At 40.3% G+C, this 14,657-nt stretch overlaps 1 protein-coding gene across 1 annotated transcript in view; it reads right to left on the bottom strand.

Moving 5' to 3' along the window:
* Nucleotides 1-7,375: 7,375 nt before the first annotated feature.
* Nucleotides 7,376-14,657, bottom strand: part of PITPNC1 (phosphatidylinositol transfer protein cytoplasmic 1) — a 183,573-nt gene continuing 176,291 nt past the window's right edge. Inside the window, exon 10 of the mRNA XM_023556978.2 lies at nt 7,376-12,015. Coding sequence (XP_023412746.2) covers nt 11,699-12,015 — 317 coding nt within the window. The 3' untranslated portion in view covers nt 7,376-11,698. The remainder of the gene's footprint in view (nt 12,016-14,657) is intronic.

The raw sequence follows: 14,657 nt of genomic DNA, 5'->3' as shown, positions 1-14,657 counted from the left end.
ATTCTGATTCACTTGCATATTCCTCTGTAAACCTCAGTATAAGTTTGGCAAACTATTGAAGAAGGAGGCTGCAATCCTTTGTGGGAGGAACACCAGCTGCAATGAAGGAACTAGGAGTCTCACGCAACCTAGTCTAAGCTAGGAATGGGTCAAAGTATTTTACCTCTGAGATGCATCAATCAAGGTCAATGAGCAGAAACAGAATCTGGCTATCCATACTGGTTGGAGACATGCAAGGGATGGTCTTCAAAAGCAGCTGTGACCCTGTACGTTATACTGTGTGCTGTGGATGTTCTTCTGGGTTGTTTTTCATGTTTATGCTGTCTGGCTGTGAAGACTAGGGGAAGATATCACTTTTCACATTCAATTCCTAGAATAGAACCAGGTGGTAAATACACAATGAAGAAGTCTAATTATATAATGGGTATGAAGGGATGCCTGCCTGTAGCCAAAAGGGAGAATGTTATCCATTATGGATCTTTCATGGAAGGTTGACAGTTGGCGGCATTTACATGGCATGAGTGGGTCATAGTAAGTGCTATGTAAGTAAGTGAGTCATAGTAAGTGCAAAGAATATTTATAGAAGGACCATTCTGCAAATAAGGTGGAAGGTAGGTGTGTGTATCTGTATTTCACCAAATCTCTGTGTTATGTGGAAGCTGTGGTGGTTTTTAAATAAGGTCTAAGATGCTTCAAAGGAGCCCTGGTGGCGCAGTGGTTAAGAACTTGGCTGCTAACCAAAAGGTCGGCAGTTCATATCCACTAGCTGTTCCTTGGAAACCCTATGGGGTAGCTCAACTCTGTCCTATAGGGTTGCTATGAGTTGGAATTGGCTTGACAGCAACTATGTTTTCCAGTTTTAGAAGCTCAAAACACCTTTGAGATAAATGCACAGATCACATTAATGAATTGAAGACTGTAACCAGAACTCAGGCAGACACGCCTGAAGATGGTTTATCCACGGCAGAAATTGGCGATAGAGGAAGAATGTAAGGTCTTTTGTCATAATTTGAGGCATATATTTCCACCCAATGCTAGCACCTGCCCAATGAGTGCCCAAACCAGGAGTATTTAGAATTTGAGCTTCAGCAAACCCCTGTTATTTAATTGTAATAGGACAGATAGTGGGAGAGAAGACCCATGTGAGGAAGTTTTAGTTGGGCGGTCAGAGTTTTAGTTTAGAGTCCACAAGAACCCAACAATCTTCAGGAACAATTTGGGTAACTACTCATCACCAGGGGTCCAAGCAGTGACCACAGTACTAGAAAGGTGAGAGCTGGCAGATGGATGAATAAACAGCCTGGAGAGAGGTCTGGCCACTGGAAGTAGTTTCTAGTCACTGCGCTGGGGATCAGGAGTGAAGTAGGAGCAGGAGAGGGCTCCTGACCTGGCCGGAAACTGCTGGTACTTCCTCTCCTCGTCCCTCAGGTGGGAACTGTGTCAACGCATTCATTTGTTTCACAAGTATCAGTGAGTGCTTTTGCCAGTTACGAGCTGCTGTCAAGTCGACTCCAACTCATGGTGACCCCATGTGTGTCAGAGTACAACTGTGTCCCACAGGGCTGATTTTTCAGAAGTAGATCACCAGGCCTTTTTTCCAAGGCACCTCTGTGTGGACTCGAACCTCCAACCTTTCAGTTAGCAGCTGAGTATGTTAACCGTTCGCACCACGCAGGGACTCCTGAGGAGTGCCTAGGAGCTATGAATTCAGCAATGAACGAGACAGATAAGGTTCCTGTTCCCAAAGAGCTCACAGTCCCGTGGGGGGGGGGGGCAATCTGCTCAAGAAAAGCCTCTTTGAGGGTGGGACCTTTCTGTTGAGATTTGATTAACAAGAAGATTTCTGTTTTGAAAAGATCACCTGGGCTCCTGCAGAATGGCACAGAGGATAAAATTAGGAGCAGAAAGACCAGTTTTGAGGCTGTAGCAGTTGTCTAGATGTGAGATGACGGTGGTTTATGATAGATGGTAATAGTGGAGATAGAAGAACATGGACCAGTTCAGGATGCGATTTGGAGGTAGATTTGACAAGATAGTTGATGGATTGAATGTGAGTGGTGAAAAAAAAATCGAGGGCATGTCCTGGATGCTTGCTTTGAGTGACCAGGTGGCTTGAGGTGTTCTTTACTGAGGTGGGGAGGACTGGGCAGGGGGAAAGAGATTTTCAGGGAGTGGCTGGGGGAGGCCAGACCCAGAGTTCTATTTTGACTGTTTCAAGTTTGAGATGCCAAATAAGCAGTAGCCTGGGCTCCCTTTTTTTTTTGGACTCCCTTGGGCCTACGCTTGCCTTTGTCCAATCTGTAGCCAGTGTGATCTATTCAAAATCCCAAGTTTTTGAAGATTTGAGGAGACTCGTTTTTAAGATAGGTATGCTTCTCTGGGTTTAATTTTATTTAAAAGGAATCATTGAAGATTTTCAGCTAAGGCAGTGGTATTGCTGAGCAAATTCAAATACCAAAATGTTGACCTTTCTCGTTAAACTTCTGTGTATTAATCAGACCTCTCTCAAAAGTCCACCGTCAGGTTGGGCAGTGTAGCTTTCCATGCTAAAAAAGCTGTTTCATTTAGATGTCAATTAGACCTAGCATGTCAGAAAAAAGAGAAAGTTTTATAAAATTATAAAAATTTTGACAATTATAGATCAGCTGCCCAAAAGAATCTGCATATGATACACTATTGACCCACCAGACAATCTGCATTAGCCGGGTGGTTTTTTTTTTTTTTTAATGATCCAAGCACTATCATTTAATTCTCCTCACAGGAGCAAAGCATAATTGTTTTTACAGCCGGCTTGCAGGAAAACAAAGCAGGTTTTTCAGGTCTGACTTCATGTGCACAGTTCTTGTCAAGCAGAGACAACATTTTCTGTTACGCTCACGTGAAGTGTCATTCTTTCTACTTGGGATATTATCAAGGTTTGTTGGAATCCAAGAAAGGGACCTAGGAAGTTGCATTCTTTACAGTTGTTTCCTCTGGCAAACCTGTTTCTAGAAAGAACGTTTTAAAGTACTCCTATTTTTTTTTTTATTCATGCTTTTGGCTAGCTCCTGTGGTTGAAAGGAACAGAGACTCATTTACGTTAACTCAAAATTAAACGAGCTTCATGCAGTGATAGAACTCTAGAGAACTAGCAAATGGCATCTTCCCTGTCTTTCTCATGAGCTACCTGCTTTTTCTCCTGGAGTTTCTGCTTCCATTTTCCTGTATGCTCTCTTTTTCTCATGATTCTTCGGCAGCAGCTTCCATCACCAACTCCTAATTTTATTTTTACACGTTTGTTGTTCAAATTTAATACATGCCACCTGTTATTATTGTTGTCGTCATTGTTACACTTGAAGAAATGAAGGCTCAGAAAGATGAAGTGACTCGTTCCAACATCACACAGGCTGCCCTGCTGTTTTCTAATGCAGCTCACAATAGAGCATCTATGTTTATCAGCTTATCAGATGTTTTTCCCCTGAAATAAGCTTTAAAATGTTTGGGAGCCTGTGATAAATATGTAATAGCAGAGAAAAAATGAGATGACTGTTTGCCTCAGTGAAATATTTCATTGTTTTTAAAAGTAAAGAGTTTTTTTGGGGGGGGGCGGGCAGGGGCAAGAGTAGGTATATAGGAGTTGTATAAGGGAGCCCTGTAGCGGTGGAGCAGTTCAGTATCTTGAACGTGTTGATTCCAGGAAGCTATCAAGACCAAAGCAAGCCCGTTGCCACTGAGTCAATTCCAACTCATAGCGACCCTAAAAGACAGAGTAGAACTGCCCCACAGGGTTTCCAAGGAGTGGCTGGTGGATTCAAATTGCTGACTTTTTGCTTAGAAGCCAAGTTCTTAACCACTGTGCCATCAAGGCTCCTATGAAGCTACACGGGTGATAAAATTGCATAGAGCTACACACTCTCACACACACACGTGAATGCTTGTAAAACTGGTACGAGCCTAACAAGCTCTATGGGTTGTGCTAATGTCCGCTTCCTAGCTGTGATATTGTGCTATAGTTATGCAAGCTGTGGCCATTGGGGTCAGCTGGGAAAAGGGTACACAGGACCTCCTTGTATGTCTTTTTCATACTTCCCTATGAATCTATGATTATTTCAAAATCAAAAGTTAAAACAAACAACAGCAAAAGTAAAGGCTGCAGTGAAGTTCTAAACGATTTGGAGGGTTGTTTTTATACCTTGTCCTTGTTTTGTGTGAGAAATGACCATAATGTTCTCCTTGCGGGGAATGCTCTACTTCCCAGGAATGGCTCTTACATGGCCCAAGCTGTTCACATCTTCCTTTCTGGAGCAGACATGCAATCAATCAGCACACTCTTTCCAAGAAATTAAATGAGAGACAGGAAGGGCTCTGCTGTCCTCACCAAGGTTCTGCAGAATCAGAGAATCGCTGATTCTAAATAACAATGAATGAGAATTTTTACTCTGATTCTTGGTTAAAAAACAAAACAAAACTCCCTGGCACTTCTTTCATGGTTTACAGGAACACTTCAGGTAAAGGCACATTTAATGTTTATCCCTGAAAGCGTGAAAACAAAATGACTTAGAATTGATGTTTGTTTATTCAATTAAATGCAGTTCCTTATGCTCAAATTAGGCTTTTTTTTTTTTTTTTCTGTAGTAGCCAGTCAATGTTTTTGGTTTGATCAGCCAGAGAAGGCAATGAACGTCTAAACAAATCTGAGTGCTTCTTCGTGTCTAGGCTCTCCCTCCAGCCCATTAATGCCCCCAGAAAGGATATTTGCCATATGAATACATTAAACTAACAAAGGGCTTATATGGGAATTGGATGTTAGCAATTGTTTAACAAAGGAGCTCCTGTGGCACAGTGGCTAAAGCGCTCAGCTGCTAACTGAAACGTCGGTGGTTCAAACCCACCAGCTGCTCCGCGGGAGAAAGATGCAGCAGTCTGCTTTTTGTAAAGTTCATAGCCTTGGAAACCCTATGGAGAAGTTCCACTCCGTCCTATAGGGTAGTTATGAGTCAGAATTGACTCGATGGCACACAACAACAATTGCCTAACAAGTTGAGAATAGTGAACTTTTAAAACTGCAATTACTTGTTAAAAAGACATGTCCTTACTCATATGTTGTCAGTGGTGTTATAAATTGGCACACTTTTCTTCGTATGGAACATTGACAACAAACACCCAAGGAGTAAAAATATTCATATCTTTTGACCCAGTAATCCAATTTCTGGAAATTTATCCGAAATAAGTAATTAAGAAGAAGACGCAAACCCTGTTACAAAGATTTTCCTAACAGCAGTCTATAAACCAAAAACCAAACCTAGTGCCGTCAAGTCGATTCTGACTCATAGTGACCCTATAGAGCAAAATCCAGAAAATAAGTGCCAAATAATGAAGGGTAAAATTATGGATCTTTTTACCCAATGAAACATTATGCAGCTACGAAAAATGACATATACGCTGCATATCAAATGTAAAGGTGTTTATAAAATAATTCAAAATCCTTGAAGCTTTTCATAGAATGTTTATGTGTCTGTGAGTTATCTTCCACAGAAGAAGGAGCAAATCCTAAATTACTAAATGATGGTGAAAATAAAGTTCACATCCTTGGGTCCATATTGCAGATTTTAATAAAAAAAAAAAAAAAAGAACTTTAAGATGGTGGGTACTTATAGCTAAACATAATTATCCCTTAAACTCCACGTGTGTAATCCAGCCCAGCAACGATGCTGCACTGAAGCACGAGACTCAGCGGGACAAGAGACCACGTCCAGTTCCTTTGGCTGCATATTAGGTCCAGCACTCAATGCTGCAAGAGAGCATCAGCACTGGGGCAAAATACTAGCCCATTTCCAACTTTCTGAGAAGCAGGAAATTAGTTAAAATTTTGGATTTCAAAGGGATATCCTACTAGGCTGCATGCTATAGAAAAAGGAGAAAAAATATATATACATAAAGGAATATGGGAGCATGGGATAGCAGAGGGCCAATAAGTAAGCAGAGAATGTACGTAACAACCTTGAGAACAGGGCTTGCCTGGAACAAAAACACTGAGTGAAACACACACACACAGATTCAGGTCTGAGCAACATTTTCATATAGAGATATTTCAGGACAGGGTATGGAGAAGGAAAGACTCATCCTGAACTTGAGAGGCCAAGGTGTAGCTGGAGTTAAGAACCCCCAAGTAGAATGTTATGGACGAAACAAGGAAATTTTAGAAAATATAGGTATTCAGAAGTTTAAGAGTTATGCTCAAAAAAGGTAAGACTTGATTAAAAGCCATACTGGGAAATTGGGGTCATTACAAACACATATATTTAACACCTTTGGCCCTGGAGCCCTCGTGGCACAGTGGTTAAGAGCTGAGGCTGCTAACCAAAAGGTTGGCAGTTTGAATCCACCAGGTGCTCCTTGGAAACCCTGTGAGGCAGTTCTACTCTGTCCTATAGGGTCGCTACGAGTTGGAATTGACTTGACGGCAACAGGTTTATGGTTTGGCCCTGGGAATAAACACCCAGACTGGCTGTGCCCAAGTTTGCTGGCTGTAAGTCAGCCAGCTATGTGTGTAGGAAGTTTGTGTTTTTTATAGAGAATTAAAAGGCAGGATGGGGGTGGTCATGGTGAAGTTGGAGCTACAAAAGCAAGCATGTTTTAGTTAATTGGGTTGATGTTACATCATTTTGGGAACATTTTCAGTGTAAAAAGCCTAGTCGCAGAGTATTGTTCTATGAGGCTGTGGCCTGATCCAGTGAGATTTGAGCACACGATGTGGTTGCTGATGTAGTTTCAGGACTGAGAGGAGAGTGTGAAGTGAGGGGTGTTTTGCTGCTTCATCTCTGAGGCGACTAATGAACAAAGGCAATAAAACACTTCTGTCCTTGCCCTATCCATTCCCAAAGGGCCCTTGTGTGAGCAACACGGGCTACTTGAGGTGGAGAAACCACATCAGAGCAGTTTACGTTCACCTTCAAGTCTGGCCTGCTCCTCAGTGGAGAGAATCTGGTGTCCCACTGGGGTGGTGGTCCTGTAGGTGCCTTCAGGGCACTTTCTCTTGGCCACCATTCAGGGGGAACCAAGGGCTCATTTGGATGAATGGATGAATTAATGTATGTGTGTCCCACTGGGTTATAGATTCACCATGTGTATTTTATGGACAAGTAATTAAATCTGGCACCCAGCCTTTTCCTACCAAGAGCCCTGGCCTCAAAGGTATTATTAGCAGGCCAGGCTTCCTTGCACACAAGTTCCTTTGAACTGGGTCTAAGTCAAGGCCATTGGCTTGTTCCTCTTTCCTCTATGGCTTCCTTCTCATCAACCCACAGGTTCACGATTGCTAACATTCTCTTGCAGAATAGCTGAGAGAGAGAGGGAGAGATCGAGAGAGAGAGAGAGAGGAAGCTACACTTGGAAAGAAGATTGCTTTGTACTTTATTTACAACAGAATGTAAGAAAAAGTAAGTAATTAACAATAATAAATACCTGGGAAAAAACACAAAACAGCCATAAAATGACACAGAAGGATGGCATATGTTAGGATCAACTTTTGTTTGCTCTGCTTTGTAGTCTGTAACACCGTGCATTCCAAAACTTGGTCCTTCAGCAGTGGCAGTGGTATACTGACTAATGTAACCAACCAAGATCCCAGTTTGAAATGTAAACACTAAAAATTACACTTGAAGCTACATAAACTGGCATAGGTATAACATGAACTCAAGCAATGTCTTCTTGGTGATATATAAAAAATGGAGACTTGCAATTGAACAGACATGCTTTCAATTTAAAGCAAAAACATTGAAAGACTTATCCTAAACATTTGTTAACAACAAAATTACATTTAGTAATAATGGTATCTGAAAAGTTCTTGACATGTTCACATTCTCTTATTGCACCAATTCCTAAAAAGCTTAAACGCATATGTTAAATGCAAACAGGTTGTCTTGATGGTAGAGCACAGAAGAATCTGATATGCTTTGCCTCAGCATGCCAATGCTGGTTGACTGTGTATCACTTCGGTTTCAGCAAGAATAAATTATTTTTAACTAGTTTATTTTATGATCAAATTGCAGTCACTGGGCAGATTTTTTTTTTTTTAATTTCAAGAACAATGTCTCAGACAGCAGATTGTCACCTAGCCTACTGAATCAGATGACCAGAAAAGAATCAATAATATTTAGACAATTCCTTTCTATTGGGTTATCTGATTATACGTTATATGCAGAGTAAACTATACTCTGGCCCATCTCTAAAGCAAAATTTCTGTTGACTTAAGCCAGCCAGTGACTTATTTCCTTGTTGTCTCTGAGCCATGAGGAGATGCTAAGGAAAGTAGAATTTAAGAATACACATAAATACATTAGCCCTAAACATTCACAGAGAAATGAATATACTCTCTTAGGTCCTGTTTATTACAGTGTCTTCAAAGAAAATCACATAATTACTTTTCAGGGGGGTATTGTTTTGTTTGTTAAGTATCTGCATTATACATCTGCAACTGTGCTATTTAGATATTTATTTTCACAACCAAAAACATGGCTAATAAATACCTCCAAATACACTAAAACCATTCCCTGCCTGCACACAGATGCAAAACCTTAACAGAAGAGTTCACCAATGAAACCACTATTGTCTCAGTTATAACTGTGGTAACTGGAGAATGTCACAGCTTCCTTCGTTGTCATGCTTTTCCTTTGCTTGGTCTTATGACAGCCCAAAAGAAGAAAAACGAAATGATCTTCAGAGCTGATTTCTGACAAAGCTTATATAGTAGAAACAATGAGGTCTTCTCATCCCAGGAAAGCACAGCCAAAGCAGCAACACTTCCACTTTAGCCAATGAGAAGCACAGGGGTATTTTGTATTTGAAATCCACCCAAAGTGATGACAATGACCGTCACTGGATTATCTCCGCTGGCTTCAGAGATGAAGATGTGATGAACACGTGTTATTCCACAGACTATTTAATTTGGCTATCAGAGACTTAAAATGGATGGAGTCTGACTCACTACACTATATATATATATATACACAGGTATAATACAATTTTGGTGAACAAAGTTGAAGGTTTCCACATGGCAGACAGAGGCACTGAGTTAAGGATTCTATTTTCCTCCAAACATGCTTAGTCAATTCAAGTTTCTGCTTTTTTTCCTTCCTTCTTCTTCTAAATTTCCATCATGCAGCCACTTAATTTCCATCCTTATGAGAATTACTAATGTTCTATATACATGTTCATCGCAGGCTTGTATCCCACAATAACAAATTCATGTATGGAGAATGTGAAATGACACTTGAGAACCAAGATATATAAAATATTGACATCCCTTTGGGTGGGGTTTTATGTCTTGTAATGGCTGGGTTAAATATTCAAAGCAACTAAAGGAATATTTGCATCCCCTCCCCCTTTTGTAAATGCACACATACCACAGGTAGACAGAAAAATGGAACATACTTTAGGTGCACACACATTTGTTGGAGAAGAACTACACTATCATGGGAGTAGCTTTGCAGCTGATGCCTGTGGCATTACACTGGCTATAAAGAAAATTAAACTCACAAAAGGAAATCATAGGTTAGCTTTCTAAAGCACATGGAATTGTGGACCTTGAGAGCAGAAACTACTTTACAAAAAAGGGAAAACAGTAATGGCATTAATGGAAAACCTAGGTGCCAGATGTGTTAACGAACTACACAAAATAAATTGGTTCTAGGTGAAAGTCAGGATCCCATCCCAAACAATTTCAGCTTGCAAATGGTAAGCAAATACATGTACTATCTAAGTGTCTTCAAAAGTAGAATTTTGCCTTCTAAAACTACCCATCTAAATCAAACTTTCCCTTTTAGTACTACTGTGTGGAGAGGGAGCCATTTAGAAGTCCAAGGTGTTTGATAAAACATTACATTTTCCCACAAGCAAAAATCATGCTGCCAGACCATGCAAAGGTGTCTTACTAGATGCCATCATTCTTAGGGAAGAGATGAACTGTTGATCTAATCTATTTGCAACTGGTTTCCTCTTGAGTTCTGGGTCTATTTTTTTTTTAAGCTAAATGTCAACCTACAGATAAAGAAATGATCTTGACAGTCTGACCTATGACTTGGAACACTTCGGTGCTGGGCTCATGGAGCCAGCATCTGCACCTTGGGAGAGTGTATCAACCTGAAAGACACCACAGGTCATAATGCTGTGCACTGAGGGAAACAGGCAGGGGCCATTGGCTGAGAGGCTGAGAACTCCTTGGCCATTTTGTTTCCTTTGGGATCTGTGTTTTGGGAAGGCCCCTTTCCTGAGGTTGGAGGTTACGGTCAGGAAGGCTAGCTGGGGCACAGGCCTTGGGTTGCCCAATGACCTTGTTCTCTTCCTTTCCTGGAGGATAAAAGGAAATGCGAAGATTCTGTTTGCCCTTCCTTCTGCGTTTAAAGGCAGCGAGGTGTAAAGATGGCAGATTTTTCTCTTTAGACTGAAGGAGAGTTCTCTCTCTGTCACTTTGGTGAATGATCTTGCCTCCTGTCAACCTTGACTAACTGTGTCTTACCACTACTTGCTGAAAAAAACTAGACAGAGTGGCATCTGTTATCACGCCTACTCTTTACTCTGCAAATAGGAGTCAGCGATTCCACTCATTCTCTCCTCCTGTTTGACAGCATTTACTTGACTCCTGTGACATTCCCAATATCTGGATTTCAAGTAAGAAGCAAGAGAATAACAGTCTTTTCTAAGGTCCAGTGATGGCCTATCTGCTCCAGGGAAGTCTGAATGTTACTAAGAATAAAACAAGGAGGTGGATGGGAGATAGTTCTCTGTTTTTAGGGTTTGCACGCCAGACCTCCTGACAGTGTTCAAGCCCAGTGAGCTTATTCTATGTTTGAACTTCTCTGAATGGGCAAAAAGCCAATGAATTCTACTCAACTGATTACAAATTCTGAGAATATTAATGGATGATGGAAATTGACAAGTCAAGGTTTGTTGGTACCTGTAGAGAAAAGAGACGTTTGCCTCACCTGGACCTCTTGATTCCTAAAGTAAGCCATTCCAAAAGCAGTCAGTTATGGTCACATTCATCCATGCAATTCTTAAAGGCTTCTGAGGCCATGAGAGCACAGAGGGGACAGTTATTAAAAGATAGAAACAAGTGGCACTTTTATTAAATTCTGTGAAAGGTATAAATCAGTTACCATTAATTGCACTTGGAGCCTCTATAGTTCAGAATTAAAATTTTCAAAAGTTTAAAGAGTTAATTAGGCCCCAAATCCTGAGTTAGACTAAGCAAAATAGGAATCTCAGTAACTATTGGTATTCAAGTATTGGTGGCCAGCAGTTCAAAATTTAACAATTAGGTATGTTATGCTTGAGAGTACTTTTGAGAATTTTAGGTTGGATGGGAAAAATTGACTTCCACTATTTTACCACACCTTTGTCACAAAGTGATGCAAAGTTTTCATTTGTTTAACCTTGAAGTCCAAATGCCCAATAGTGAGACTTCCTCCCTGGCTTACAGCTGTTGCTAGGGAAGATTCCATCTGTCCTTGGCAAGTCTTACATCTTACATCTACCATGATGCTGTGTGACATACTTAGGCATTCATGTTATATGTGAAATTACTTAACCACATGCATACCCAGAGATCAAAGTAACATGTTTAAGTGACAAAGAAGTCTTTCTCTATGTCAAAAGATTCTTAAAACAAAACAACTGAAAATGAAAATATAAAACCCCATGAAATATCCAGTATTAGAAGTTACTCTGACTTGGGCCGACATGGCTTATTTGAAGAGTGCATGCCAGGTAAATTCAGGGTGGCTTTTTTCTCAAGGTCTGGAAGCGTGAGAGTTTCTGGGGCAGACTTTTTCCGGGGCCGATCTTTGGGGACTGACAGAAATTCTGGTGCGTCTGTGGACAGAGGCGTGGACGGCGCACTGGAAGGGGCACTGCGGACCGAAGAAGGCAGCAAGGGGATGCTCGAGATAGAAATCGCAGGTGGAAAAACGCCAATTTTCTTGTTGGTGGCTTCCTGAGTGGCTCGTTCAAATTCTCGGACTTCATCCATTGTCATGTCTTCAAAGGAAAAAAAAAAAAAAAAATGGAAGAAAGAAAGAAAAATGAGCAGTTATTTACAAGAGATGGAAATGGATTCATCGCTATGACTGTGTTGCAAGGAAACAGAGGAAGTCTATCCTAAAGGGGACTCTCCAGGTTATAAACCCAAATGCTCATTTAAATGCTAAATCTGGTTTTTTTCTTTTTGTTGAGGCAAACCCCTGAAAAGAATATTCCTTTATGACTATTCACCCAAGACTTTACAAAGCACTTTTTAATGAGTATTTTAAGTATTCTGAACAAGGACTTACAGGAGAGTACAGAACCAGCCCAGGGGAGCGTGTGTGTATGTGTGTATGAAGGTGTATTATTATGGGTATGGTGGGTACACAGAAGTTAGCATTGGGTCTGGTCATCTCCTCCACAGAGATAAGGCAATTACTAAAGTAATCAATGGTGCTGAAATGAGACATATTACTGTCTACCTTAGATCACAAAAGTACAAGAATACTTTTGTAGGGTAAACAGGTAAATCATTAGAATTCTCAGCATGCTATCTTCTCATTCAATAAATACACTTTTTACGTTTTGAGAGGGAACAAAGATACTGTGGTTATTGGTTTCCTGACTATGTATCCATCCTGACTGACGTGCTTTGTTTTAATTGATTCAACTTAAAGAAACAAATGAGACAACAACGATAAATCTTAGTTAATTATCTCATAGCCAAGAAGATAAAACCAGTGCTTATAGGAACCTAAAAGAAAAAGAATAGAGAGTGAAAAGAGAGGATAATTTAATAAGGTATTTTTTTTTAAAGCATTATTTGGAATTCAACAAATAAATACAGTGTTGCCTCATCCAACAGGCACTGTCAAATACAGATTGCCCAAATACCTGAAATGCTCTTATTAAGGGAGAAAGTGTAAAAAAAATTAACGTAAAACTTTCTCTAATGTACGTAACAGATTATACGCCTTTTAGTCAGAATATAATGAACGCTTATCACTGTGCTATCTAATACAGCGATGACCTCCTTCTCTGGGACTACTTGATTTTACTGTTTGATGTCTCTTCTCTCATTCTCAAAAACTCTCCTATTATTAATATTAACATTATCATTGCTATTATTTACTCTAAATCTGGCTATCCCTGGTATCCTCTGCCATTTTCATTTACTGGGACCAGGGAAACCGGGTTACGGGGCTTATTAGAATAAGCACTGAGTGAAGGTCTAAGGGTCTCATCCTTGAGGTGAAATCTGCTGTCCATGAATCTTCTGCACCTATTTTAGCTTCTGGAGCCCTGGTGGTGCAGTGGTTAAGAGCTCGGCTGCTAATCAAATGTGCAGCAGTTTGAATCCACCAGCCACTCCTTGGGAACTCTATGGGGCAGTTCTGCTCTGTCCTGTAGGGTCGCTATGGGTTGGAATCCACTCAGTAGCAATAGGTTTCGGTTGGTATTTCAGCTTCTCAGAGACCCATTTTTCATCATGTCTTAGTCTCTGCCACGTACTTAGGAGCTGAAACTTCATTAGATAATATTGCATGAATAAACCAGCATGAAACAATACAGCCAGTCTGAAAATACTAATTATGGAATTACTATTCATAACAGTATAAATCATTAGGTCTCATAATGTATTAATCAGCAAACCAGAAAGATATTTCATAAAGCAAAATCCTTAAGAGAACTTCCTGGGAACAATTATTAAAATTTTCTGCCTGGGAATGTTTTTAACAAAGGAATTAAAAATTATGGCTGTGATGATATAACGTAAAATTCAGAATATATCAAGAAAAATGACAACCGTAAACCTCACCAGTATCTTTTAATACTAAAACTACCTAACAGGTTTTGAAGAGGTATTTACTTCAAAAGAAAGTTGATACTCTCAGAAAAATTTCAGTGATTTGGGTATATTTCTGCTATCATAAAGGGGTATCATCGAAAATTTAGATTTTATAAATAAGTCGTGGAAACTCTGGTGGCATAGTGGTTAAGAGTTTGGCTGCTAACCAAAATGTCGGCAGTTCAAATCCACCAAGCCCTCCTTGGAAACCCTTTGGGGCAGTTCTACTCTGTCCTATAGGGTCCCTATGAGTTGGAATTGACTCCTGGGGGCAATGGGTTTGGTTTTTTTTGGTTTTAAACAAGTGGCTGAATATATTGCTCTACTCCACTCATCCAGCAGGGGGCAGAAATTACCCAAAGTACAGTCTCGTAGCTGTTCCCTTCTTTGAAGGCTTCTAAAACTGCTCAATTGAAAAGCAGACTGTTATTTCCTTATTGCTGTGTTCATGAATGTTAATTTTGCATAATTTCAGTGTAATCTGTCCCTGCTCAAGCTGATGATTTCAATTTTATTTAGCTCCCAGGCAGTTTTCATTTGTGATGGACAGCAGCCTCTTGATTTGAACTGTTTTTCATTATGTTAGAAGAGAATGGCTGTGGAAAAATAAATGATCCCCGATATCATGGGATTTGAAAGAACAAGAGAACTGTCTTGAGCATTCAAAATAACCACCCTGTGTAACTTCTGAAGAGGGAGGCATCTCTTACGCTGAAGTCATGGGAACAATTGGAAGTTGCAGCCAGAAAATACGTGGTCTTTCCCATAGAGAGAACCACTCTAGATATCTACATAGTAAGCTGACTTT

The sequence above is a fragment of the Loxodonta africana genome, chromosome 18 (genome assembly GCF_030014295.1).
Source record: "Loxodonta africana isolate mLoxAfr1 chromosome 18, mLoxAfr1.hap2, whole genome shotgun sequence".
Lineage (NCBI taxonomy): Eukaryota > Metazoa > Chordata > Mammalia > Proboscidea > Elephantidae > Loxodonta > Loxodonta africana.
The sequence above is the reverse complement of the archived record's forward strand: the minus strand, read 5'-3'. Positions and strand labels throughout refer to the sequence as shown.